This window comes from Silene latifolia, chromosome 6, assembly GCF_048544455.1.
Source record: "Silene latifolia isolate original U9 population chromosome 6, ASM4854445v1, whole genome shotgun sequence".
Classification (NCBI taxonomy): Eukaryota; Viridiplantae; Streptophyta; class Magnoliopsida; order Caryophyllales; family Caryophyllaceae; genus Silene; species Silene latifolia.
In genome coordinates, this window is record NC_133531.1 from 10160184 (window position 1) to 10187926 (window position 27743).

The 27743-nt window shown below is 38.2% G+C and overlaps 1 protein-coding gene across 1 annotated transcript; it reads right to left on the reverse strand.

The window, feature by feature from the left end:
* Positions 1-2354: 2354 nt before the first annotated feature.
* On the reverse strand, positions 2355-13015 carry LOC141586281 (serine/threonine-protein kinase MPS1-like). The gene is made up of 6 exons (XM_074407455.1): positions 12706-13015; positions 11847-12164; positions 10467-11374; positions 9870-10070; positions 9439-9600; positions 2355-3206 (listed from the first exon to the last, which is right to left on the reverse strand). Exons 1-6 carry the CDS (start codon positions 12851-12853, stop codon positions 2658-2660), a joined length of 2286 nt encoding a protein of 761 aa, XP_074263556.1. The 5' UTR covers positions 12854-13015; the 3' UTR covers positions 2355-2657.
* Positions 13016-27743: the final 14728 nt, after the last annotated feature.

A 27743-nucleotide genomic window follows, 5' to 3' on the forward strand; every position in this document is an offset into this window, starting at 1 on the left:
ATAAGCTATTTAAAACGTTTTGCCAAACAAAGCCTAACTTTAGCACTATATTAATTTTAAGTTTACCAAGCTCACTCTGGTAATCATCTCACAAACTAGGTACAAATCAGTAAAAGTAAACAAGCCATTAGGATTCTTTCCATTTCCTTTTAGAAATGGAGGATTCATTTCCTATCAAGGGTCAAGATTTTATCTCACGGCGATTTAACGGTTCAAGTTTTCGATCGAAAAATAAAGAAAAAATGCAATGTAAAGAGAGGTGTAATATTATATTGTAATGTGAGAGGAAATGGACTCTTTATTTCTTTTAGGAAATGGAGAGGATCAAAAGCTCACCAAAACCATGGGACAAAGTGGCAAACGATGAGAAGTTTTATTTGTTATTAGAACATTTTTGACTTGTAATTGTGCCCGTAATTTGATATGTGAAACGAAATATAAATAGAGTCCTTAGCATATCTATGATTTATTTTTCATTGTATTATTTAATTATTAGTTCGATATTTGTTGATCAATTGTAATGCACGTCTTTAAAAATTATACGATATTGATTAAAATACGTATAAATAGATATATTAGCCGACATAAAAAGAGCACATGTAACACGTTTGTGGCCTTGCGGGTCGAAGCATTTATGTAATTAGTTGTATTTAAAAAGTCGTTAGACGAGATTACGAGGTATGCCAATATAAATTTTCGTGCACTATATTGTCTTCCCGCGTAAAATATTTTGAAAGAAACTTCAATGATTGTAACTTGCTTGCAAATAAATCGAAATTAAGTTTATTTCAAAAGTCGTTAGCCTACACACACAAACATAACTATTCGCGCCTTATCTCGCCTTCCCGCGTAATTTATTACTATGAATTGTGTTAGTTTGATCGCAAAGAAATTAAATAACCTAATAATTTGTACCAACATAAAAGATCATAAGTAATAACATGAATTTCATAAAATCTTTTACTTCATTCATTCCTTTTTCTTTTTGCATAAATTGAACACACAAACTACAAGTCTACAACCAAAAGTGTCCATACATAATACATTGTCCTTTGAGTATAGATTAACACATAGTTGATTGTCACACACTATTAAGTCCAAAGACAACAACAATAAATTACTTTAGAAATTAGGTACATCATCAAAAAAGTTAAAAAGCATTTTATGATCCAAACGTAACTCATCAATATTTGGAATCGATCCAGGTATGGTAATTTGAGATAACCACGGAAGAGACTCATCTAATGACTTGATAGGAGTAATGTTATTGTTGTTGTTAAACTTTATGTGACTGCATTTTCTTGCAACCCTTCGAATTTTAGACCGTTTTCTCTTAGGTATAACACTAGGCAACTTATCACATGGAACAAGCATTTTCTTTGAAGGTCGACCTCTTTTACGTTTTGCTTCTATGACGGACGATCCCATTGTAAAGACAACCTCCATTGATGATAAGAAATCAAGTAAGCTAAAAATTAATGTGAAGATTTTCTTGAGGAAATGTTGAGAAACAAATAGTTTGTGCTATAAAAATAATTTTTTTTTTTTTTTTGGTTTAGACAACTTAAATAATGTGCACCTAATATACAAGCTCAAGATATAAGTCAACAAATTAATCCAACGGATGTGTGATTTTAAAGGTTTTTTTTATGATTTAAAAATTATGATTTTATTATTTTGATTCTTCATTTTTGGGTAGATTATAATTTATAAGGGTCTGCCTCTTTTATTTGTTATGACGTATGCAATACGTATAATCTTGGAGTAACTCAATAGAACTTCTACCTCCATTCACGGGTCAGAAATTCTTATTTTAGACGGATCATTTTGGTCTGAAACAATAAGACGAGATTTTGTCACCATTTTATGGTCAAATGTAACCATATTTATCCAACCAATGTTACAGCTTATGGTCTTGTTTTCCAGAAATAGTCACATTTGGCTTTCAAATGGTTACAAAATCCCGTCTTATTGTTTAAGACCAAAATGACCGTTTGAAGGAAGACCAACTACCTTTAGGGGTTATAAATTTATTATTCAATATCTTTCCAATAATTATTTGGGCTAGAAATAACGAAAAGTTAATGATTCAATCCACTCTTAGATAGAAGGAATTAAAACCGAAACAAAATTGTTGCTTTCTGCAATAATTTATGCAATAAATTTCGTATAAGACGGATTCATATGTGAAACCAATTAAGTAACATATGTTAAAAGCTTGACCCTCATCCGGAAAAATAAAAACCAGACATGTATAGAAAAAATATCGAGACATTTCATTTCTTACCGCATTTTGCAAATCGATTGTTTTTATATCGCATTCGACAATTCCAACATTTATAGTCGAAAAGAAGAGTCTTCAAACCAGAATAGATACATTTAACATGCATTTCTTTTTTCCACTCTCTTTTTTTTTTAATAAAAAATTCATTTAATGAAAGATTACATGATTGTACAGCAAACCTAAATCCTATTTCAAGATTCAACTGTTCTGTTGAAATCGAAATGTTAAATAAATCATCAAATTATACACCAGTCATTTCTACAGGTAACAATACAGTCCAGCTATCTCGATTCCTGAAACTTGCTTCATCCTTTACTTGGTGACTCGAGTCTTGCATGAGACGGTCTCACATGCGAAACAACTCTCGCTTTACCTACCTGGTTTCTGTGATGTGCTTGCGAAGTTGGAGACAAATATTTGAAAGTTCTGATAGTAACTTGACTTGTTGATCTCTAGATCCTGCAGTTGTACCTGCAAGTAGCTGTTGGAGTTCTGAACATAAACTCGTGGCTTTCTCACTATCAGAACAAGATTCAATTATAAACTGAATAGCTTTGCAGTATTGATCTTCTGGAGGTGACAATTGGTGTGGGACGGGAGGAACGAGAAATGGGTGTCCAAGAAGCTCAGGAATATTCCATCTCTCATTACGGTCCCAAGCCAGACACTTCTTCATAAGATCCAGAAGCCAAGGGTTAGAAACTGGAGTGAAGGTAATTTCATGGCTAGGGTTTGTGATTACTTTGAACTTGGCCCAGAACGTCTTGTACTCCGAAAAGGGTGTTCGGCCATAAACCATCTGATAGAGAATGCAGCCAAGAGACCAGATGTCTGATGGGCGACCGCACTTTATAATGTTACCATCGGCATCACTCTCATTGCACAAGAATGCCTCCGGGGACATATAGCTTAGTGTACCCACCTGTAGCATAAAATAAACAGTTAAGAGTATCAAGATTCAGTTGACCATATTGACCTCGATCCCCACAAACCAAATATCCCAAAACCTGAACATAAAATCTCACTTTAGACGGACACTATCCGTCTAAAGTTGTAAACGGGTCAAATATGTCACCACTTTCATAATAAGACAAACAAGTGGGGGATGGCGGGGGTTGTCTTATTATAAAAGTGATGACATATTTGACCCGTCTACATCTTTAGACGGATATACCCGTCTACAATGAGGCTAATTGAAACCTGAATTGGCCTCATCTGATCCGATTACAAATGAACACACCGGAATACGACTAGATCCAGAATAGCAAATATGAATCGTTTAGCTACATAATGAATAGCAGAAAATCTCAATAGATACTGTAAAGCTTGACGCCATTGATGCACAAGCTACTTATGGAGGAACACAGCAGGTAAATAACAGAGGATTTATTATTGATTATTGTTGAATGAATACACTCTGATAATTATGAAGTAAAGTAACAAAACTACTTATATACAGTAGGCTATTCTAACTAACTAGAATGACAGCTAGGTGACAGCTCATTAATCTGTGTGATGACAGCTTGATCAACATCATTATCTTTACACTCCCCCTTCAAGCTGGACTTCCTTAGGAGTTGCAAACCCAACCTTTCTGATAAGTACTTATGCTGCTGTTCTCCTAAGGCTTTGGTCATAATGTCAGCTAGCTGCATACTAGACTTCACATGTTGTGGTATCATCAACCCTTCCTGAATTTTCTCCCTGACATAGTGGCAGTCTATATCAAGGTGCTTTGTTCTCTCATGAAATACTGGGTTGAGACTTATATGCTCTGCTGCTTTGTTGTCACAGTAAAGATTGATAGGCGTAGGTACTTGCACATTCAGATCTTTCAATAATCTTTCAAGCCATACCACCTCACTGGCTGTGTATGACATACATCTGTATTCAGCTTCTGTGGAACTCTTGCTAACCGTTCTCTGCTTCTTTGTTTTCCAGGATATCAAAGAATTGCCCAACATAATGCAGTATCCTGACAAAGATTTGGAGCTGAAGGCACATGTTCCCCAGTCTGCATCACAATAGGCTTGTAGTTGCAGCTGAGTATGTGCAGGGTAAAACAGACCAGTGTTTACTGAATGCTTCAAGTATCGTACAACATGTAAAGCAGCCTGCATGTGTGGAATTCTTGGTTGGCATAAGAATTGGCTCAAGTGTTGGACTGAGTAGGATATGTCAGGCCTAGTCAGGTTCAAATATAAGAGCCTTCCAACAAGTCTTCTGTACCTTTCTGGTTCGGGCAATAACTCTCCTTGATCCGTGGATAGCTTTAAACCTTTTGATAAAGGAAAAGGTGTATCTTTGCAATTCTCCATCCTCAGATCTTTAATAATATCTATGATATACTTTCTTTGGTTTAGTAATATCCCTGTGCTGTTTCTGGCCACTTCTAAACCTAGAAAGTATCTCATGTGACCTAAATCTTTTATTGTAAAAGTCTGGTCCAGGCTAACCTTGATGGACCTTATTTCCTTTTCATCATCTCCTGTAATAATCAGGTCATCAACATACACTAATATGACCAAGAACCTTTTAGTAAGCTCATTCCTCTTAGTAAATAGAGAATAGTCTTGTTTTGATTGAACAAAACCCAAAGTCGTCAGGTGCTTGGTCAGTTCTATGTTCCATTGTCTACTGGCTTGCTTAAGCCCATATAGGGATCTTCTGAGCCTACATACCTGTCCAGGTAAGGCCTTAGTGTATCCCAAGGGAGGTCTCATATATACCTCCTCATCTATATGACCATGCAAAAATGCATTGTTTATATCAAGCTGATGTAGAGGCCAATTTCTGACAGCAGCAATAGCAAGTAATGTCCTGACTGTGGCAAATTTGGCAACAGGTGAGAAGGTATGTTTGTAGTCCTTGTCCTTCACCTGATTAAACCCTTTGGCCACAAGTCTGGCCTTAAATCTCTCGATACTCCCATCAGCTCTGTGCTTGATTTTGTAAACCCATTTTGACCCAATGGCTTTCTTATTTGCAGGTAAATTTGTCAATTCCCAAGTTTCATTGGACTCAAGGGCATCAATCTCTTTATGCATGGCAGCAACCCATCTCTCATCAAACTGTGCTTCATGAAATGTAGTTGGCTCATGCTCTTTTAGGACATTATTCAGTGAACAAATGTATTCAGTGTCAAACATCTGCAAATCCTTCAATACTGCTGCTTGGAATGCATGAGTTGCAGAGGTTGATGCTTGGTTTGCTGAAGTGTCAGCAGTAGATATTCTCTGAGAGGAGGGCAATTTTATTGGACAATGAAACTCACTCATCCAAGTTGGTACCTGAGTGTGCCTTGTGGATTTTCTAGTGCCAGCTATGGAGTGCTGCTGTGAACTAGGAGCAACTGTTGTAGCAGGAATGTTTGTTGTATTATCTTTATTATTTGTAGAAATAGGTATGGTTGTATCAATGAAAAAATTTGTATTATTTGTATTAGCATTAGTATTATCACCTTCAACTGGTGTATCTCTTGTTGCTGTATTCTCAATCACTGAAGGGACCAAATCAGGAATGTATTCAGAATAAAAAGGATTGCAATCAGAGGTTGAAGGGTTTTCAGTTTGTTGTTGGATATTATTGGTAAAATAAGGAAATTGATTTTCTTGAAAAATTACATCCCTGCATACAAAGGTAGTATGGGTTTCAAGATCATAGAGTTTGTATCCCTTCTGGCCAAAGGGATATCCTATGAATATACATTTTCTGGCTTTCTTCCCAAATTTATCTCTATGTGTGATAGGCATTGTACCAAAACATAAAGAACCAAACACTCTTAACTCTTCATAAGTGGGTGGCTCCTCAAACAACACCTCATAAGGTGTTTTCCATTTCAAAATGGGTGTAGGCATCTTATTAATGAGGTAAGTAGCTGTTAATAAGCAGTCTCCCCAAAATTTCAGTGGCAAACCAGCCTGTATTCTCAAGGCTCTAGCTGTCTCCACTAAATGTCTATGCTTTCTTTCCACACGCCCATTTTGTTGTGGCCTACCGGTCATAGATTTCTGGTGGATAATGCCCCTATCATTGAACATACCTCTACATGGTCCTTGGACAAACTCTGTCCCATTATCAGTCCTTACTATCCTGACTTTGGCCTTAAATTGTGTTTCCACATGATTTAAGAAATCCCTAACAAGGTGAGGCACCTGCTCTTTTGATTGAATCAGAAAAGTCCAAGTGGTTCTAGTACAGTCATCAACTATGGTTAGGAAAGATTTTGCCCCTGATAAGGCTCTCACTCTATATGGTCCCCAAACATCAAGGTGTATGAGGGCAAATTTTTCTTTAGAATGAGAATGACTGATGTGAAAAGGTAATTTATGATGCTTTGACAAAATGCAAGTTTCACAAGAAAAATGCTGAGTTGTACTCAAATGTATTCCAGGTAAATGTCTCAACTTATCAAAAGAGCTATGTCCTAGTCTCTGATGCAACAGATGAACATCTGAGACAGTAGCTAGCTGAGTACAATTATTAGACTTACAAGCTGAAATATCAAAGTTTTGAGCAGATAATTTCTTATCAGAAAAACAAGTACAATGGCTATTGGTGCTCCCAGGCTGCAAGTCAGTCTTTATTATGTAGAGATTGCCATGCTTCTGAGCTTTGGCCACAAGTCTTCTACTTAAAAGGTCCTGAAACCAACACTCATTAGGAAAGAAAGTAAGTTTCAATCCTGAGTGCTGTAACAGCCGTCCAACAGATAATAGGTTTTGAGTGAATTCAGGTATCACAAGGACATTATGCAGGGTAATGCAATCAGAAAGTTTCACAGTTCCAATTTGTTTAACTAGTTTAGTACTTCCATCTGGTAGACCAACTAGAATTGGCTGTTTAAGATTTCTCAAATTATGTACTAAGGACAAACAAGAAGTCATATGGTCAGATGCTCCTGAGTCAACAATCCAAGTAAGGGAATGCATCTTGGTTGTTTTAGAAAAAATAGCAGATGAGTGGGATATACCTGCAAAGCTGGTAGCAGGCAAAGTATAAGCTGCATGAGCTTGTGCAGGGTTTCCTGATAAGGCCTTGATCACTCTCTGAGCAACCTTATCAACAAGATCAGTATCCATTTCAGAAGAATTGTAGAAAGGATAGCGCTGCTCTCCATAGTGTTGGAACTGTGCTGGAACAGAGTTGGTGCAATAACCTTGATCAGAATCATCATCCAGAGGTGACACATCTTCAAAGTCCTGTCCTCCACCCCTGAAAGTATCAGCATTATTGGCTGCAGGCCTTCTGTATGTGTTCTGACCCTTCCTGAGATAAGTATTAACACGTCCTCTGCCCCTGCCAAAACCCGTCTGGAACTGAGACCTTCCTCTACCCATGCCTCTGGCTAAGTAGCACTGAAAGTCTACATGTCCAAACACATTGCACAATGGACAAGTCTGCAGCTTGTAGCATTCAGTGACTTCATGTCCCTTTTTGTTGCAGTGAGAGCATTGCTTGATAGGTTTGTCTTCCTTGTCAAGTTTTGGCTTCTTGTTGGAGGTGTCAGTTAAGGCAGGAGACTGTTTTTGACTAGCATAAGCATTTGCTTCAGCCATTGTGTCAACTGAATCACTAAGCTCCTTCTGCTTTTCTACCTTCTGAAGTAAGCCTAAAACTTTGTTGATGGTAGGCAAGGGTTCCATGGTCAAGATGTTGCTCTTAACATTCTCATAGCTGGAATTTAACCCCATGAGTAACTGTATGAGTTTGGACTGTACCTCCCTGTCAACAATTCTCTTAAGGAAAGTACAAGAACAATCCTTCAGAACACCACAAGTGCATTGAGGAATGGGATCAATTGCATCAATCTCTTCCCAAGTCCTCTTGAGACGACTGTAATACTCAGTCACTATGGTATTTTCCTGTGAAATGGTTCCTAGATCCTTCTTCAACTGATATAACTCCAAAACATTAATCTGGCCATATCTTTCCATGATTTCTCCCCAAAGATGTTTGGAGGAATACACATATTTGAAGTTTTCACGCAAAGAAGGTACCATAGAATTCTGAATCCATTTCATAACCAGAAGATCAACACGTTTCCAATGATAATGCATTTTATCAGTCTCAGCAGGTAAACTACAGGTTCCTGTGATAAAGGCCTCTTTGTTCTTCGCAATTAAAGCAAGAAGAACTTCTCTTTTCCAATTCATGAAATCATGACCGTCAAACAAGCTATCAGTTAAGCGATTTGTAGGTTGATCATGTTGAGTGATATAGAGAGGATCATCATACAAAGCATATGAAGGAACATGAGTAGAATTAGGGATAGGATTATCACTATTTGGGGACGGCATGATTTAGCGAAGAAAAAGACACAATTTCGAAGAAATAACCAAAGAATTTCAGCGAAAACAATCGAGTATTGAACAATGAACAGAGATTCAATCGACAGATTATCGAAGAAGCGATTGTCTGAATTTCAACAGAAATATGCAGAAATCAATCAAAGAAGAAGATATCGAAGTAATCTCAGCTTAAAAGGATCAAGAAAAAGATGATTAAATCTGAAATTCGACAGAATTATGCAGATTTAGGTCAAAGAAAACAAGAAGATTGAATCGGCAGAAATTCAATCAGATTACAGAGATTGAACTCACGGATGTGCGATTGAACACGGTTTGAGTAGAGCGGAAGCAAGAATTGATCGAATCAGAACCTGTGCGATTGATACCATGTAAAGCTTGACGCCATTGATGCACAAGCTACTTATGGAGGAACACAGCAGGTAAATAACAGAGGATTTATTATTGATTATTGTTGAATGAATACACTCTGATAATTATGAAGTAAAGTAACAAAACTACTTATATACAGTAGGCTATTCTAACTAACTAGAATGACAGCTAGGTGACAGCTCATTAATCTGTGTGATGACAGCTTGATCAACATCATTATCTTTACAGATACCCAAAATGACAAAACTCAAAGATTCCGTTTGTGACCCGAAAATGAGCACACCCGGATAGATTCACTCAAAATAACCTGGTTATACACCCAAAACAATGCACACGCGAATCAAATCCAAAATGCCTAGCCCTGATTCTCAGTGCATTATATACCCAAAATGACAAAACTCAAAAATTCTGTTTGTTAGGTAGCCTAGGTGTAGAAATAAGTCAATAACTACTGAAAAACGGATAAGGAAGAACCTGAGCATCTCGCTGAATGTTGGTCGTGTCACTCATTATAGCTTTCGCAATCCCGAAATCGATGAGCTTCAATGAACCTTTAACAAGGAGGAAATTAGCTGGTTTCAGGTCAGAGTGTACTATACGCTCCTCGTGTATTGTGTTAACGGCTTGAAGTATTTGCTGCCAGAATGATCAACAAAGAAATAGTCAATGCCCCGTCCTTACTCATAATAAGATCTACTCCGTATGAACCAGTTTCAAGCACGTTAATTGGCTTGCCTGAATATGTCAAAATAAATTTGACAAAACAATATTAGCTAGTCTAAGTATACTGATGAATCGCAAGCAAGTCAGCTAGTATGTAATTTTGGCACAACCAGAAAGTATTTCCAGCAGAAACTTCTAGGGATACCTACTGACATTTCATAAAATGATGACAGACCACAAACCTGCCAATAGAAGCGAAGCCAGTTGTCATCTATTCTAATGTTGGAGTCTTCGATTTCCTTCCATTTTTGTGCGAGCATATGAGCCAAATCAATTTCCCCATACTCAAGGACCATGTAAATGTACCCATCATCTTGGAATTTGCAGTCCTTGTTAATGATCGAGTCATTCAAGACTTCTTGAAGCAACGCCTTGTCTGTAACCTAGTACACGAAAATGATGAAGACGAGTTGACAAATCCAAAAAGAAGAAAAAGGGTAATAAGACTAAAGATTCATGACTACATGAACATAATACAGTGCTCAAGTCCAAAAAGTATCAACAGGAAAGAAAGAGAAGAAATCTGTCAATGTAGCTTAAGTTGTTTCATCCAACAGAGAGAAGAACCCTGAATGTACTGATAATTTTTCGTTTCAGAGAGGCGGCAGCAGCAGGAATTCTGAGTTCAGATATGGTGAATCCACTGAAACAGTTCTATAACCGTCATAAAGCAGTAGTAAAACTGATAAAATTACCATCTTGTACACTATTTCGATGGCACGAGTTCAGTGAACAACTGTAAATCAGAGATGAGATAATAATATTTTGTATGTAATTACCTCATAATCAATTAATTGTATGATATTATTCTTCCCCTTTAGCTTCTTTAAATACAGGATCTCCTGACAAAACCCAAATGCTGTTGCATAGTCACGACCTTTAAGTTTGATCTTTTTCAAAGCATATATTTTACAGTCGGAGGAAATAACTTTGTGAACCTCGCTGCTCCCACCACTTCCTATCTTACCAAGTCTTTGATAAAGTTTTCCATTGACCTTAAAGAACAAATCAGGATCATAACCCTTCTTCCGAGATTGGGCCTTTTCATGTTTCTCTGATTTAGCTAGTTCCGGCTTTGCGTTAGACGGTTGGTTTTTAACAGGGGAACAAGATGGTGGGATATTCGAAGTATCAGTTTGACACCCTTCTGTTTTCACCGAAATTTGACATTGCGATGGATCATTTGGTAGTTGACTTTGAAGCAGCAAATTATTTTGTGGAATTTCTTTAGCATCCATAGAGGTATCAAGTGCAGAGCTGGAAGCTCTTGTACTGACAGCCAGGGATGAAGAGCAAGCTTGCAGAACACAACCTCCAGTGGCTGCATTTTGAGCACCGACATTAGCATCACCTAACGAGCTCACATTGGTACCATCTTGATGAGGACGTGAAGAATGAGTCGCTGAACTCAGGATCGGTGCTGAAGTGGCATGCACAAACGTGGTGGTGGCACAAGATGACCCCACAACAGAAGAATGTGACACAGGTTGGTTCCCATCATTCTGCAGAAAATTTCTCAAGTTGTGCAGTTGGTTTTGACAAGCCGCCAATTTGGGTGCTACTTCAGAAGACACTCCACGAGGCATTGTACCACAATCAGGTACAGTGGTCAGAAGATTCGGTAGTTTCTGATTGTTGTTAATGACATTCAATGACTCCATTTGGTTGATTGCTTTCCAGTCTGTCTCTGTCAATTTCAGTAAAACCAAAAACCATGATAAGTTAGTTGTCAGTTTTATTATTCTAGTGGATATGGATATCTCCTGATTTCGATCATTTGCTCCTGAACTGTCAGCATGATAGAAGAAGAGGAATAGTACATTCTCCACAACTTCACCGTGCTTAATGCTTACCAGAGCTTAAATCAACTTTGTAATTTGAAAAGAAACTTCAGCCATTCATTTATTTGAATTCACTACATGTCATATATGAAACAATATTTAAGGAAAGAAGTGAGAAGTAATGGGTGAAATTAGCCGGTAAAAAAATTAGCTAAGTCTAATTTGAGAGATTAAATTGGGTTATATTGAAATTTGGAGTAATATAAGGACACCCATAGTTTGGATTATTCCTATGAAATAATCGTATAATGAAACCATCAACGCGAAGTTCAATTTTCTCTAACAAAAGAGAATTACATAATGAGAAGCATGTATTACCCAGTGAAACAGCAGATCCGTCAAGCAAAACTTGAACTTTCTTTGAACCCTCCACCGCAAGATCATCCATTGTGCTATTTCCAAAGGGATGGTACTTCTCATCAAAAGTGTTAGTCGTACCACAAATTGAAGGCTGCGTGAATGATGCATCTTCTCGACTTTCAACAGTCAAACACTCCCCCTCACTCACATGTCCACCAACATTGGTACACCTCCTGGTCTCTACTGCTATGCCCGAATACAAGCTTGAGCCTTTCGAATCATCCCTTTTTGGCGGCACACAACGTCTTGGCAACAATTTTGAAGATGGCATTGCCCCTATTTAGTTCCATAGAATATGATTAAACGAAAAGGGCACGAGTTCTAAAACTGAAACCGTTTAAATTTACACTCATTTACGCTACTTACAACAACAAGCCAACAACGAAAAACAACATTACCGTACTCCCTCGAGGCTCAAGGGTTCCCGCAAATTGTGAGGTAATGAGGCCAATAATTTTATCAGTGAAGCAAACAAATTTCACACCAACTCACCTTATACTTCCTTTATTGTTGTAACTTAACGATTCGATAACGCGAAAGTTACATTAAACCCCAATGCCAAGCATCAATCACAATACATTTGCTACAAAACTAATCAAATGAATAATTATTTAACAAATCACCTCACAACAACTTATAGCACTGATTAACAGAGTAATAAATTAATGGAAAACGCATTTTTATTGATCATCACGCAAATTAAACGACAAATTAATTACTAATCAACCCGAATTCCTAAAGCGTGAAATAAAACCCTAATTTAAGGTTTGGGAGAGGGTAAAATCAAATTAAATTAGGGTAAAATGAGAAAAATTACCAATTGAACGGTGTCGTTTAAAGGCAGCTTGCACATTACGAAGGAAATCAGGTTCGGATGAAGATGAAGATGAATTGAAGTTGGTCGAACGATTGAGATTGGTTTGGGAGGTCAAATGTGGGCCCGGAAGTTTATCCTCAGCGTTCATTAATGAAGCTATGTGATTACATATCTGGAATGAATTGACTCGTTGAAGCTCAGAATCGTTCCTCCATTACTGAGTCAAGGAGTTCAACTCGGAAGGTTGGAGATTTGAATATCGGGGTTTATGGCGCTATGCTGATTTACAACGGCTTATAATGTGGGCTTTGATTTTTTTTTTTTTTTTTTTTAATGTACGTGTCCGGCCCATGAAGATGGGATTGTTCGACAAACTTTGTGGATAGGACGGTTTTACCGGAGAGGTTGAGAAAAAATGGTGAATATTGTCCGATCGAATTCTACTAAATCTATCATGAAAATTAAACCTAATAAACCGGTCAATCGGAATGGATTTGGATTGAGTTTATTGTGATTGGATTAATTTGAGTCTATTATTATCAAGTTTTATAGGGACGATAGTTAGATTGTAACAATAAACATAAACATTAAACCATAAGAAGAATGAGAAAAAGGAAGGGACCAGAGAAACTTTCTAACTACAGGTCGGGTTATATCGTTTTAATTCAATTCAGGTTGCGAGTAACGCTCGGGTCGCAGTTTGAGAGTCGGTTACAAGATGGGTTATTTGAGTTGGGTCTTTCGGGCCGTGACAATTTTATCAAGTCTTCAAAATTTTTGTCACTGGATTTTACTAGAATTCACGTAGAGTAATTTTTTTATTTTTTATTTTTATTTTTTGTCAAAGTGAAAAAGATTGCTCAATTATGCCCTAGTCTTCGACTCTTCGTCAAAGCATGAGCAATCCTATTAAGACGTCTAGGATATCAGTTCGGATCCTCTGTCTCATCTTGTGTCCCATCACTTCTCCTATTGACATATAAGCACTATGATATATGCTATTACCATTTCTATTATCTTAGATGTGTCAAGATCTTAAGGTAGTGGGACACAAGATGGGACATAAAAGTGGGACTGGTGATCTCAATTGCTATATCATGTCATTGTTTTTCTTTTAGTCAATATCCTAGCAGTTGAGATCACCTGTCCCACTTTTATGTCCCATCTTGTGTCCCACTACCTTAAGATCTTGACACATCACCAATAAGATAATAGAAATGGTAATAGCATACTCCCTCCTATTCTTAATAACCCTCCCCTTTCATGGAGGGCACGGGAATTAAGGGAGGGGAGTATTATATTGGTAAAGTATTATAGTGGGGTAGAAGATTGGAAAGAGGGAAGATATTGTGTGATTAAAATAAGTATTGTTGTGGGGTAAGGTGATTAAAATAAGATAAAGTATAAGTATTGTGGGGTATTGTTGTGGGGTATGGTGATTAAAATAAGTATAAAAGTTTGTCAAATAAGGAAATAGGGAGAGTATTGTGAATAGCCGAAAAAAGAAATAAGGAGAGTTATTTAGAATAGGAGGGAGTATATCATAGTGCTTATGTGTCAATAGGAGAAGTGATGGGACACAAGATGAGACAGAAAATGGGACAGAGAATCTGCACTGATGATATAGCTAAATAGAGGAAATGGACTGGATGATAGTAGCGACTTCTTGATTGACTTCACCAACTCCGTTTACTTAGAATGCAAGATTCAAATAGTCCGACGCTGCATCGATGTGGGTAAAGCCACCTAAAGCAGCATCAGAGATTGCAAATTGGTGTGTCGTGGCTTCCGCTTGAAAAGCTGATTTACACCAGAAAATTTTGGGTAATACTAAATATGTAGAGTAATTTTGGGTACACTTGGTGTACCATGTTATTGTATTTCTCGAAAAATTGGATTGGTTTTTTTTTTTTGGGTACGAAGAAAATTTGAATTGGTAATACCCTTATAATTTTGTATGCAACAATTCTCTTGTACGACTGGTTCTTTTTCGTATTTTTTTTTTTTTGCAAAAAGTTAAACAAATCATTTTATGGTAAATACTAAATAGTGACCAATTTTAACTCCCTTTGTTTTAAACATTTGTTTAACTTAGATTAAAATATCCTCGCAAATTAAAAGACAAACAAATAAATCAAAGTAGGAGTATAAGTTATAACTCCTTATCCGTTGATCTAAATTCTCATGTATGAAATTATAACATAGTACTTTCATCTTGATCATCAAGCCTAAACCAACTTACGTAGTTGTTGTTGTTGTTATTGTTGTTTTTGTTGTTAAACTCGGTTTCAGGAACACAACAACGACACACAGTAGGAGCATGAGGGTCCATATCCGGAGGTCCACAGTAACTTCTAGCTGATTGATATCCCTTCTCTATGCATTCCGATACACACTCCGCCTGAGAATCACATCTCGCTACATACGTGCAGGAACTCCAGCCTTCAACGCCTACCAATTCAAGACCATACACCCCAAACAAGAATGTAATTAACTATAATGCGTCGAGATTTTATAGAGCCAGATCGAAAGATGATGGTATATAAATTGATAATTGCATTAAAAAAATGTATAGTAAATTATATCGTACCGTGCATATTATTATGAACAATGAGGAATAGAGAGGCCAGAAGAATGAACGAAACTTGCAGCTTTAAGGATGTCATTATGTTTAGGATGATTGTTGTATCACAGAAGTTGTTATTTATTAACAAATTCTTAATTAAAACGGGTATATCCGACCTCAGCCTAACACGGATCAAATTGTAACACGAAACAAAATGATTAGGGAAAAATAACCATATTTGTCTTATATGCACAAGTGGGACAAATTAATCACTAATCAACCCTAATTTCTAAAGCGTGAAACAAAACCCTAATTTAAGGTTTGGGAGAGGGTAAAATCAAATTAAATTAGGGTAAAATGAGAAAAATTACCAATTGAACGGTGTCGTTTAAAGGCAGCTTGCACATTACGAAGGAAATCAGGTTCGGATGAAGATGAAGATGAATTGAAGTTGGTCGAACGATTGAGATTGGTTTGGGAGGTCAAATGTGGGCCCGGAAGTTTATCCTCAGCGTTCATTAATGAAGCTATGTGATTGCATATCTGGAATGAATGACTCGTTGAAGCTCAGAATCGTTCCTCCATTACTGAGTCAAGGAGTTCAACTCGGAAGGTTGGAGATTTGAATATCGGGGTTTATGGCGCTATGCTGATTTACAACGGCTTATAATGTGGACTTTGATTTTTTTTTTTTTTTTTTTTGTTCTAATGTACGTGTCCGGCCCATGAAGATGGGATTGTTCGACAAACTTTGTGGATAGGACGGTTTATCAGAGTTGTTGAGAAAAAATGGTGAATACTATTGTAAGGGTCGAATTCTACTAAATCTATCATGAAAAATTAAACCTAATAAATTGGTCAATTGGAATGGATTTGGATTGAGTTTGTTGTGATTGGATTAATTTGAGTCTATTATTTTATCAAATTTTATAGGGACGATAGTTAGATTGTAACAATAAACATTCAGAAAACCATAAGAAGAATGAGAAAAAGGAAGGGACCAGAGAAACTTTCTAACTACGGGTCGGGTTATATTGTTTTAATTCAATTCAGGAGTTTGGGAGGCGGTTACAAGATGGGTTATTTGAGTCGTGTCTTTCGGACCGTGACAATTTTATCAAGGCTTCAAAATTTTTGTCACTGGATTTATTAGAATTCACGTAGAGTAATTTTTTTATTTTTTATTTTTATTTTTTGTCAAAGTGAAAAAGATTGCTCAATTATGCCCTAGTCTTTGACTCTTCGTCAAAGCATGAGCAATCCTATTAAGACGTCTAGGACAATGACTAAGAGAAAAACAATGACATAATATAACTAAATAGAGGAAATGGACTGGATGATAGTAGCGACTTCTTGATTGACTTCACCAACTCCGTTTACCTAAATGCAAGATTCAAATAATTCGTCGTTGCATCAATGCGGGTAAAGCCACCCGAAGGAGCATCGGAGATTGCAAATTGGAGTGTCGTGGCTTTCGCTTGAAAGGCTGATTTAGCCCAGAAAATTTTGGGTAATACTAAATATATGTAGAGTAATTTTGGGTATACTTGGTGTACCATGTTATTGTATTTCTCGAAAAATTTGATTGGAATTTTTTTTTTTGGGTACGAAGAAAATTTGAATTGGTAATACCCTTATAATTTTGTATGCAACAATTCTCTTGTACGACTAGTTCTTTTTTGTATTTTTTTAGCAAAAAGTTAAAACAAATCATTTTATATGGATGTCCATATCTTAGAATATTTTAGAGTTTATTATCTTATGAAAACCGTACTCTCATTGTATATGTATATATACCCTTCATAATGGAATAATATACAGTTCTGTCTATCTCTTTCCTTCTCTCTATAATTATCTCATGTCTTTATTTCACAACACGTTATCAGCACTTGTCTTTAGCCTTACTCATTATTATTTCTTACGTCGGATACAAGCTACTACCTACTTATTATTACATCTCGTAAAATCATATCTGATAATCAAGAGGTTCATATCAGATCATATTATTTTACTTCATTAATAAAGGTATATTTTCATTATACTCCGTAATTATTTATCGGAATTTATTTTCGCAGTACAATTTTTACTTATAGTAGTACATTTTGCACCAAACTTTCCATTCTCTACCCTTTACTAAAAATATTCAAACCTAGTTCTCTCCACCTTCTCTCTACCTTCTCCTATTCTTGAAACTTAAATCTTTTCAATCTCCTTAAAATTCTTCAATTATGAACGATTATTTGAATAAAGATCGGCTATTTAATTCGTTAATCCCATATTAATAATTTAATTGATTTTTTCTTACAATTTTAATTCTTTTTAATTAGGGTTTATACCTAAATTAATTAAGGACTAATTAATGGGGCATTGTGTGGTGGTGATGTTTTACGGCCAGGTGTGCCGGTGTGGTTCAACGGTGGTCCACCGGCGATGTGAGAGTTGTCGTTGATACGGTGGTATTGTTGTTTGTCGTACGGCCGTAATGGAGCGTTAAGGTGATTGGTGCGGGAGAGAGGGGCAGTTCGACGACAATGGCGGTGTTAGTTCGGTTGGCCGGCGAGGCAGTCGTAGCAGTGTTCAGCGTAGTACATAGGTTGAATTTTTTATTCAATGTGGTGTATCAGTATCGCCTGTATGTGCAGCCTTTGATTTTTCTGTTTTTTACTCAATGCATTTTATGAATCTAATACTTACAATATTGATGAATGCAGTACATAGTGTTTGTAATGTTAATTTACGAACAAAGTACATAATTTACCAATGCAATACATAGTTATTTGTATTTTATTAAATTAATTTATCAATATAGTACAAGATTATCATACGAAGTATAATTTAATTTTTTTCATGTGAAATTAATGGGGAATAAGGGATGTTTGAAATTAGAGAAAAAATATTAGATAGAGATTAGAGAGGGAAAATGGGAGGAGAAATGAGAGGGGTATAATTGTCAACATGTACTACGATGAGTAAAATGTGTACTGCGAAAATCAAGACCCTTATTTATTTAGAGATCTAATTAGCCAAATCACAAGAGAGTGAAAAAAAATTAGAGGTAGCACTATAAGCGCGTTATTACGCTACAGTCATGATCGTCATTATTGTTGAGGTGACAATTATTTTCGACATATGTTATGTCATATATTGAGGAGAAACTTCATCATAATTATAGAGTTATCATTTGAAATGAAGATCCAAGAGTTATTATGAAATGATCGTATCCAGATTATGAGTTCCGATGAAATATGATGATTGAAGTTATGAAGAATTTCTACTAGTTGAAGATATCAAGTTATCAACGAAGATGTATTTCAACAATCGAGAATTTATGTCAAACCATGGATCATGTCAAGATATATCAAGTCATGTAATCATCAGGAGGAGTTGACACACGATGTACTCTTTTTCCTTATCCATGGTTTTGTCCCACCGGGTTTTCCATGGAAATGTTTTAACGAGACAGCTTGTTATGCGTGTTTGAAGATTAGTGTACTCTTTTCCTTCACCAATCTTTTTCCCACGGGGTTTTTCTAGGAAGGTTTTTAACGAGACATCTTCTTCAGTGATGGACATCCAAGGGGGAGTGTTACGAAATATTATGGTATAATATTATATGGATGTCCATATCTTAGGATATTCTAGAGTCTATTATCTTATGAAAACTGTACCTTCATTGTATGTGTATATATACCCCTCATAATGGAATAATATACAGTTTTGTCTCTCCCTTTATTTTAAACATTTGTTTAACTTAGATTAAAATACACTCGCAAATTAAACGGCAATCAAATAAATCAAAGTAGGAGTATAAGTTATAACTCCTTATCCGTTGATCTAAATTCTCATGTATGAAATTATAACAAGTACTTTCATCTTGATCATCAAGCATACATAGTCATTGATGATATATTTTTAATTTCCGACTGTTGTTGTTGTTGTTGTTGTTGTTAAACTCGGTTTCAGGAACACAACAACGACACACAGTAGGAGCATGAGGGTCCATATCCGGAGGTCCACAGTAACTTCTAGCAGATTGATATCCCTTCTCTATGCATTCCGATACACACTCCGCCTGAGAAACACATCTCGCTACATACGTGCAGGAACTCCAGCCTTCAACGCCTACCAATTCAAAACCATACACCCCAAAGAAGAATGTAATTAACTATAATGCGTCGAGATTTTATAGAGCCAGATCGAAAGACGATGGTATATAAATTGATAATTGCATTAAAAAAATGTATAGTAAATTATATCGTACCGGGCATATTATGAACAATGAGGAATAGAGAGGCCACAAGAATGAACGAAACTTGGAGCTTTAAGGATGTCATTATGTTTAGGATGATTGTTGAATTCTCGGAGAATAATAGACAATGTTCACACAAGTTGTTATTTATTAACAAATTCTTAATTAAAACGGGTATATCCGACTTCAGCTTAAAACAGATTAAATTGTAACACGAAACAAAATGATTAGGGAAAAATAACCATATTTGTCTTATATGCACAAGTGGGATGATACCTGACCCATTTTAGGCTAGAGTTGACAAACACTGAGTCACTGACCTATAAAACAGCGAAATAAACCTAGTATAATTGCTTTTTAGATAATTGGGTTGACACAAACAGAATATAAAACTTAAGTTAACCGATCAAAAGATGTATAGGTGATCGAGTTAGTGAATTTAACTATATATAAGTATCGCTTTGATGAAATTGAGCTTCACAAATAAATGGGTTACACAAGTCAAGTCGCATTATAGGAAAAATAGATGGTAGTCTTCGGCTAGAGGGTAATAGGCAAATAGAGGATTAGAATAGGTGAATCCATTTTTTAAGAAGACAAAATTAGAAGGATATCTCTATATCCTAATCTCTTGTTATAATATCTTTTCTGATTGGGAGATCTTTATATTTTCGCTCGATCATTTCCTTCTTGTTTAGGGTAATTTCATTCTTTTTTTGACAATAATGAACTTCATATATTAACTTAAAAGTGTATACAGTATCAGCCAGTTGCTAAGCTAACTGACCAGTGAACATACAGACGAAGGAAACTACGAATTGTGCTCAAAGAGTGGCGCAATTCGATTGGTACTGGCTTTTTGGAGGCCAGAACAGCAGATAATTTTTTTGATGTAACCTTGAAAACAGCGGAAGGTTGCGAAGCTAAGTGTGCTCTATACATTGTAAGAAGTAGGGCTTTTGTTGATGCTGCAAAAACCGTAGATTCCAAATTGACCGAGAGCATTTGTCTTGTCTTACACAAATCCCCCTATTACTAAGAGAATAAAACTTCTATTAGTTCTCCCTTTAAAAAGCATCTTACTAAATATGGTAATAAATAAAATTTTCTTTCATTACATTATTATCTTTTCAATGAATATATTCTTATAAATAAACTCTAATTTTTTAAATAAATTCATAATTATGATTTTTTTCATTAAAATAAAATAAAATTGATATTAAATTATAAAGTATAAGTTGCTAAATTTTTCAATAATGCAATAATTATTACTGTACAGAATAACTTGACACATGCTTACTATTAGCTCCGTGACAAAAAAATTCACAACTTAAATAATTTTTTTTATTAGTTTTCCATTTTAATTTTTTTTGTTTCATATCAAAATACGATAGAGTGAACTTATAAATATTAATGAGGTGCAAATTTTAAATGTATAAATCCTTCTATATACTAAGAGAATACAACTTCTCTAAAGTTTTCTCTAAAATTTGCACAAACTTATATATGGAAACAAATTAGATTTTCATTTATTAAACTAATTTTCCATTTAAAATAATCTATACATAAAAACTGTATCTCCTATTATTAACTTCGTGACGATTTTTTTTTTTTTTTTTAAATTTGATGTAGTTAAAATATTTTCATAAAAAACACAATTCATGGAATTATTCAATTCTTTTGATTAATTTTAATATTAGTTATTTTTTATAAAAATTTGCGAGATATAAATCTAAAATCTATAACTAATACACTAAAAATTAAAAGGCCTAAATTTACCGCGCATTTGCGCGGGATTTACACTAGTTTTTGTTTAAGACGGTAATTATGGGACTTGCTAAATCCCGCACACCATTTTACTATATCCCGCACATTTTTACACCTTATTCCAAATGTACCCCTCTCATTTCTCACACCCACCATTCCACCAAGAGAAAAAAAATGAAGACCCAAAAAAGTAACATCATGTCATTCACTCCTTCGTCCCTTCTTAATCACCCGAGCATCATATACACCGAATCGAATAGACAAACTCCGTGCCAACAGACAAACCTCTACTCCGGCGATGGTGGTGACGGCTATGAATTTTTTGTCACGGAGCTAATCTGGAGTATGCACCATCTTCTCCGATTGATCCATTATCAATTAAAATCAAGAGTTATTTAATATTTCCAGAAATTAGCAATTTGCATCTTGTTCATTTGTGAAACAAGGTCTGCCATTTCATTAGAATCAACATAACGAGTATCCAACTAATTAACCGGCATGTCGTTTAATCAAATTAGTTCAACATCAATTCAAACCCTAATTGCAAAAACTCTTTTTTTTTTTAAAAAAAACATTAATTAAATCAATTTAAAGACGGTATTGATAATTTTTTTGATAAAACAGGAAATTACATGTGGTATATGCGAATTACGATCTGTAATTGTCGAATTGTCAATAAATTGGTTACGTTTGCAGTTTGCTAGAGAGATAAGGAAGATAATAGGGTTTTTTTTTATGAAGAAGGGTATATGGAATATTAGGGGCAAAGTGTGTGAGATTTAGTAAAAGGATGTGCAGGATTTAGCAATTGCGTAATTATTAGGATCAAAAGATTTGTCATATATATTCAAATAGAAATGTATTTGACCCGTTTTCCTCTTAACACGGATACTACCGTCTTAAAAAAGACTCACTAATTTGTCATATGGTTAACTTTCTCTCAAAAATAGAACACGCAAAAGTCTTTCGCAAATTCTCACTTGTGACGGGTACTATTCCGTCACAAGCTTACGACGGGCTAAATGTGACCATTTTATGAGAAAGTGTAACCACACATAAAAAGGTAACATTTTTATGTGTGGTTACATTTTATCATAAAATGGTCACATTTGGCCCGTTGCAAATTGTGACCGTCACAAGAGAGACTTACTGAAAGTCTTTTCCTCTCCAAGTCATGGCGCAATGAATAATTTTAGCGGGTTATTATGTGGGCTTTGATTTTGAATTTTGTACAAGTTTCGGCCCATGAAAATAGGATTGTTTAATTTTGCAAATTACAAGATATGACGCCTTAGAAAAGGGTTAAAAAAAGAAAATATAAAAAATAAGTCTCTCTAGGGTTTCCTGTGAGAGAAGTCCGTCTTAGTTAAATCTCTGTCTCTTCCTTCTTGCTCAAGGCATCCAGTTACTCTTCGTAAGTAGGTCCTTTCGTTGTTACGCTATTCTTTGGTTCGTTCTTTGCGGTCTGTTTTTCGTGGGTATTGTGGGGAAGGGTTTGTGGATTAGGGTTTCGTATTACTAGGGTTTCTACTTTCTTGTTCGATTTAGCTGCGTTCTGTTGGATCATTGGTGTCGTGATGGGTAGCAGGAAAGGGAAGGAGGTTCTGGGCAATGTCGGGGAAGGGGCTGATACGGTGTTTGAATGGGAGGTCGAGGGCGTGGTTGAGCAGGAGGTGCGGCCAGACCTTATTTTGGTAGGGAAGATTTGGGCTTCGAAAGCCGTGAATGGGCGTGCTGCTGTTGATACTATGCTCAGGTTGTGGAATTCGAGAGGTAAGATTATGGGTAGTATGGTGGATGCGAAGGAGCAGCTGTTTGTTTTCAAGTTTGAGGATGAGAGGGATAAAATCAAAGTGATGGAGGGGCCGCCTTGGCACTTCGATAAATTCGTCTGGTGTTTTAATGAGCCCTATGCTGATGGGAAAATTACAGATACCCCGTTGCATCAGCTACCGTTGTGGGCATGTATCTATGATCTTCCTTTACGGGGACGTATGAATGAAGGGAATTTGAGGAAGCTTGGGGCGCAATTAGGAAGTTACATTGCGAGAGAGGAGGTTGAAGCTCCGGAGTTGGATAGGATGGTGCGTGTACGTGTGCTGCATGATGTACGACGGGCCCTTAAAGCTGCGGTGGAGATTAGGATGCCGAGTGGTAGGGTGGATAAATTTGACGTGAAGTACGAGAGATTGCCGTTATTCTGTTATGGGTGTGGGGTGTTGGGACATGGGGTTAAGGATTGTGAGAATGGTCCGTATGAGGAGGATGAGTTGCAGTATGGGGATGGAATGAGAGCTCCACCCAGAAAAGGTGGTTCGGTGGGTGTCGCAGAAGGGAGGAAAACGGCGCGTGACTTACGTCCTGATTTTGAGGAGGAGTACAGGCGGGATGAGCAGGCGATGATTAAAAAATTACAAATGTTTACGCTGTCGGGGGGTGGCAAGAAGAAGGATGGGTCAGGAGAAACGGTGGTTCGTAGTGTCTTGGAGGTTGTGGAGGATAATGGGTTTGGGGCGAGGAATGTTGGACGGATAGATGGTGGGCTTCCTAATGGTGATCAAGGGAGGGGAGAGGAGGGTGTGGCGGGTCTGTTGAGGGGAGATGGGAGGGTTGAAGCTATTGGTGTTGTCAGGGAGGAGGGGGTGAAGGCTCTCGGGAAAGACGATGGAGGGTGTGTGGCTAGGGAGAAGGCAGCTGGGGGTCTGTGTAATGTGGAGAGGCTGAAGAGTGGGGGTCGGGGTTGGACGAGAATTGAACGGGAGGTGAATGCAGGGAGTAGTGCTCCTTCCTTATTGTGTGAGCAAAGTCTGGTCAATGAATTTAATAAGCGAGGACGGGAGGAAGATGATAAGGATGGTGGTATAAAGAGGGCAGCTGTACAAAGGGATGTGTTGATATCTGAGGCGGAGGTTGATGGCCATCAACCCCGCCGGGCCCAATGAATTGGTTGAGCCTTAACTGCAGAGGGCTGGGCAACCCCGATGCAGTAGGCGGGCTTCGGAACCTTATCCGACGGGAGGCCCCGGCTATGATGTTTCTGTGTGAGACGAAATTGAGTAGTCGTGAAATGGGTAGGATAATTAGTAGAATTGAGGGGTATGATGGAGTGGCTGTAGATAGTGTGGGTCGTTCTGGCGGGCTTGCTTTTTTATGGAGAAGTGGGGTGTCGTGTGTTATGCGGGCGGCTTCGGTCCACTTTATGGACTTTGACGTTGAGGTTACTGGGGTGTCCTGCCGTGTGACTGGTTTTTATGGGTGGCCGGCTGTGCAAGACAGCATCTTTAAATGGCAGTTCTTGAGAGTTTTGGCGGGGGAGGGGGATGGTCCTTGGTTATGTTTAGGGGATTTCAATGAAGTTTTGTATTCTACTGAGATGAAAGGGGGGTCGAGGGCGCAGTGGCAGATGAATAACTTTCGTGATGCTGTGGATGAGGCTGGTATTCGTGACATTCCGTTGGAAGGTTATGAGTTTACTTTTGATAATGGACAGGTCGGTGAGGATAATAGACAGTCTCGTATTGATAGAGCTATGGCCAATGAGGCATGGTTTGATCAGTTCCCATATGCTAGACTGTATCATCTTAATAGAGAATGGTCGGATCATTCACCGATTAAAGTCGTGGGGGATGGCCGTATGGGGCAGGATGGAAGGAAGGACAAGATCTTCCAGTTTGAGCATATATGGGTGGGCGAAGAGGGGTGTGAGGATGCAATTCGGCGTGGGTGGGGGAATGGGGATGGTGACCTGTTGGAGAATATCGCGAGGGGTACTAGGGAGTTAGTTGCTTGGAAGGGGGTTAGTATTGGCAAGATCCTTAAGACTCTAGTAAAGAAGAGGGAGAGGTTGAAGGTGCTTAATGAGGGAGATAGGAGTGTGGGAAGGGTTCGTGAGAGGAAGCAGGTGGTGGCGGATATTGCGTATTTGTTGCGGCAAGAGGAGTTGTTTTGGAGGCAGAGGTCTCGAGCGATTTGGTTGCGAGATGGGGATAGAAATTCTAGCTTTTTTCATAAAATTGCTAATGGGCATAAGCAGAAGAATTTTATCTCTAAGGTGTGTGATGAGCAAGGGAGGGTGTTTGAGGGGACGGAAGCGGTCTCGCGTTGTGCTGTTGCATATTTTCGAGGTCTTTTTGAGTCCGAGGCTCCAGTGGGATATGATGATATACTAGGTGTTGTTGGAGGGCGGGTTACGGAGGAGATGAATGCGGTCTTGGCCGCGGCTTATACAGGGGAGGAAGTGCTTTTTGCGTTGAATCAGATGCATCCGTTGAAGGCGCCAGGTCCAGATGGTATGAACGGTCTTTTTTATCAGACATACTGGCACATTGTGGGTCATGCGGTGATCAGGTTAGTGTTAAGTATTCTTAATGGGGCCCCCTTTCCGCCTGGCTTGAATGATACCACTATTGTCCTTATTCCGAAAAAGAAGGCTCCTGATAAAATATCGGATTTTAGGCCAATTAGTCTTTGCAATGTCCTTTATAAGCTGGTGTCAAAAGTTCTAGCCAATAGGGTGAAGCAGTTTCTCGGTGATATTGTGTCAGAAAATCAAAGTGCTTTTACTCCTGGACGGCTTATTAGTGATAATATTCTGGTCGCCTTTGAACTTTTTCATCATATGAAGAATACAAGGAGTTGTGGGGGACACTTGGCTTTGAAACTTGATATGGCGAAGGCATATGATCGGGTGGAGTGGGATTTTTTGGAGGCCGTGTTGATTCGAATGGGTTTTAATGAAGGTTGGGTAGGCACGGTAATGCGCTGTGTTAGGTCGGTTAGATATTCAGTATTGGTTAATGGGAGGAGGACCGATCCATTTTCGCCATCTAGGGGTCTCCGGCAAGGGGATCCGCTGTCACCATATTTGTTCATATTGTGTGCTGAGGTGTTGTCTGGTATGTTGAGAAGGGCGGCTGAGGTGGGTTCGATACATGGAATTAAGATCGCTCCAGGGGCTCCGAGTGTGTCGCATTTATTCTTTGCAGACGATAGTATTATATTTGTCAAAGCTAAGGAGGCTGAAGCAAGGGAGGTTATGAGAATTCTTGATAGGTATCAACAAGCTTCGGGGCAATTGGTGAGTCTGCATAAAACTACTGTCTCTTTCAGTCGTAGGACTAGTGCGGTGAGGAGGCAATTGATCGGTGGAGCGCTTGGGGTGCGACAGGTGGTGGAGCAAGATCGGTATCTGGGGTTGCCTACGGTTCTAGGGAGGTCTAAGAAAGGTCTTACGGACCTGGTTCGCGATAAGCTAAGTAAGAAGTTACAGGGGTGGAAGGGTTCGTTGCTCAGTAAAGCGGGTAAGGAGGTGCTTATAAAGGCTGTGGCCCAAGCTATACCTACTTATGCGATGAGTGTTTTTCGAATTCCGGCTAATTTCTGTGATGAGATGAGGTCGCTTGTTTCGCGGTTCTGGTGGGGGACTGAGAACGGTAGGAGGAAGATTCCTTGGGTGGCTTGGAAGAAGCTTTGTTTGCCTAAGGGTAGAGGGGGATTGGGTTTTCGTGATTATGTGAAGTTTAATGGTGCAATGTTAGGGAAGCAGGCTTGGCGGTTGCTCACGGATGAGACTAGTTTGATGACGCGGTTGCTTAAAGGTAAGTACTTTCCTTCTACGTCTTTCCTCGAAGCATCGTTGGGCAATAACCCGAGTTATTCCTGGAGAAGCATCTATGAAGCTTGGTCGGTGTTAGGATTGGGGCTGCGGCGTAGGGTGGGAGATGGGGTGTCTACTTTGGTATGGCGGGATCCGTGGGTGGCAGGAACGCATTCGGGGAAGGTAATTTCGCCGCGGGGAGGGGCTGATCAGGGGTTGCGAGTGGCGGACCTCCTAGTGGAGGGGAGTAGGGAATGGAATGCGGTATTGGTTGGGGAGTTGTTTCTTCCGTTTGAGGCTGAGCGTATTCTTAAAATGAGGGTGTGTGAGCAATTGACTCCGGATGTGTGGTGTTGGTGTGGAGAGCGCGATGGGACTTACTCTGTTCGCTCGGCGTATAGGCTTCTGGTCAAGCAAGAGGGGGAGTCGGAAGGAGCGTCGAGCTACTCTTCTGATGGGTGGCTTTGGAATAAAATTTGGAAGGCTCCGGTCCTACCCAGGATTAAAGTATTCTTTTGGCAGCTGTGTAATGAGACCATTGCTACTAGAGGCAATATTTCGTTGAGGATGGGGTCAGTTGCAGGGGAGTGTGTGCGGTGTGGGGATTGTGTGGAGTCTTGCCTACATGTTGTTCGTGAGTGTGGGTGGGTTGGGGGTGTATGGGATGCCCTGGATCTCGATTTGCCATCAAGTTCGGGTTTTGCAAGGGTAAGGGATTGGGTGGAGTTTGCTATGAGGGAGATGGAGGTGGAAGAGCAGACGGAATTTATGACTGGCTGCTGGGCTATTTGGGAGAGGAGGAATAAGGCTATTTTCGAAGATGGAGAGTGGAGAGCTGACTTGGTTGTAAGAAGGGTGAG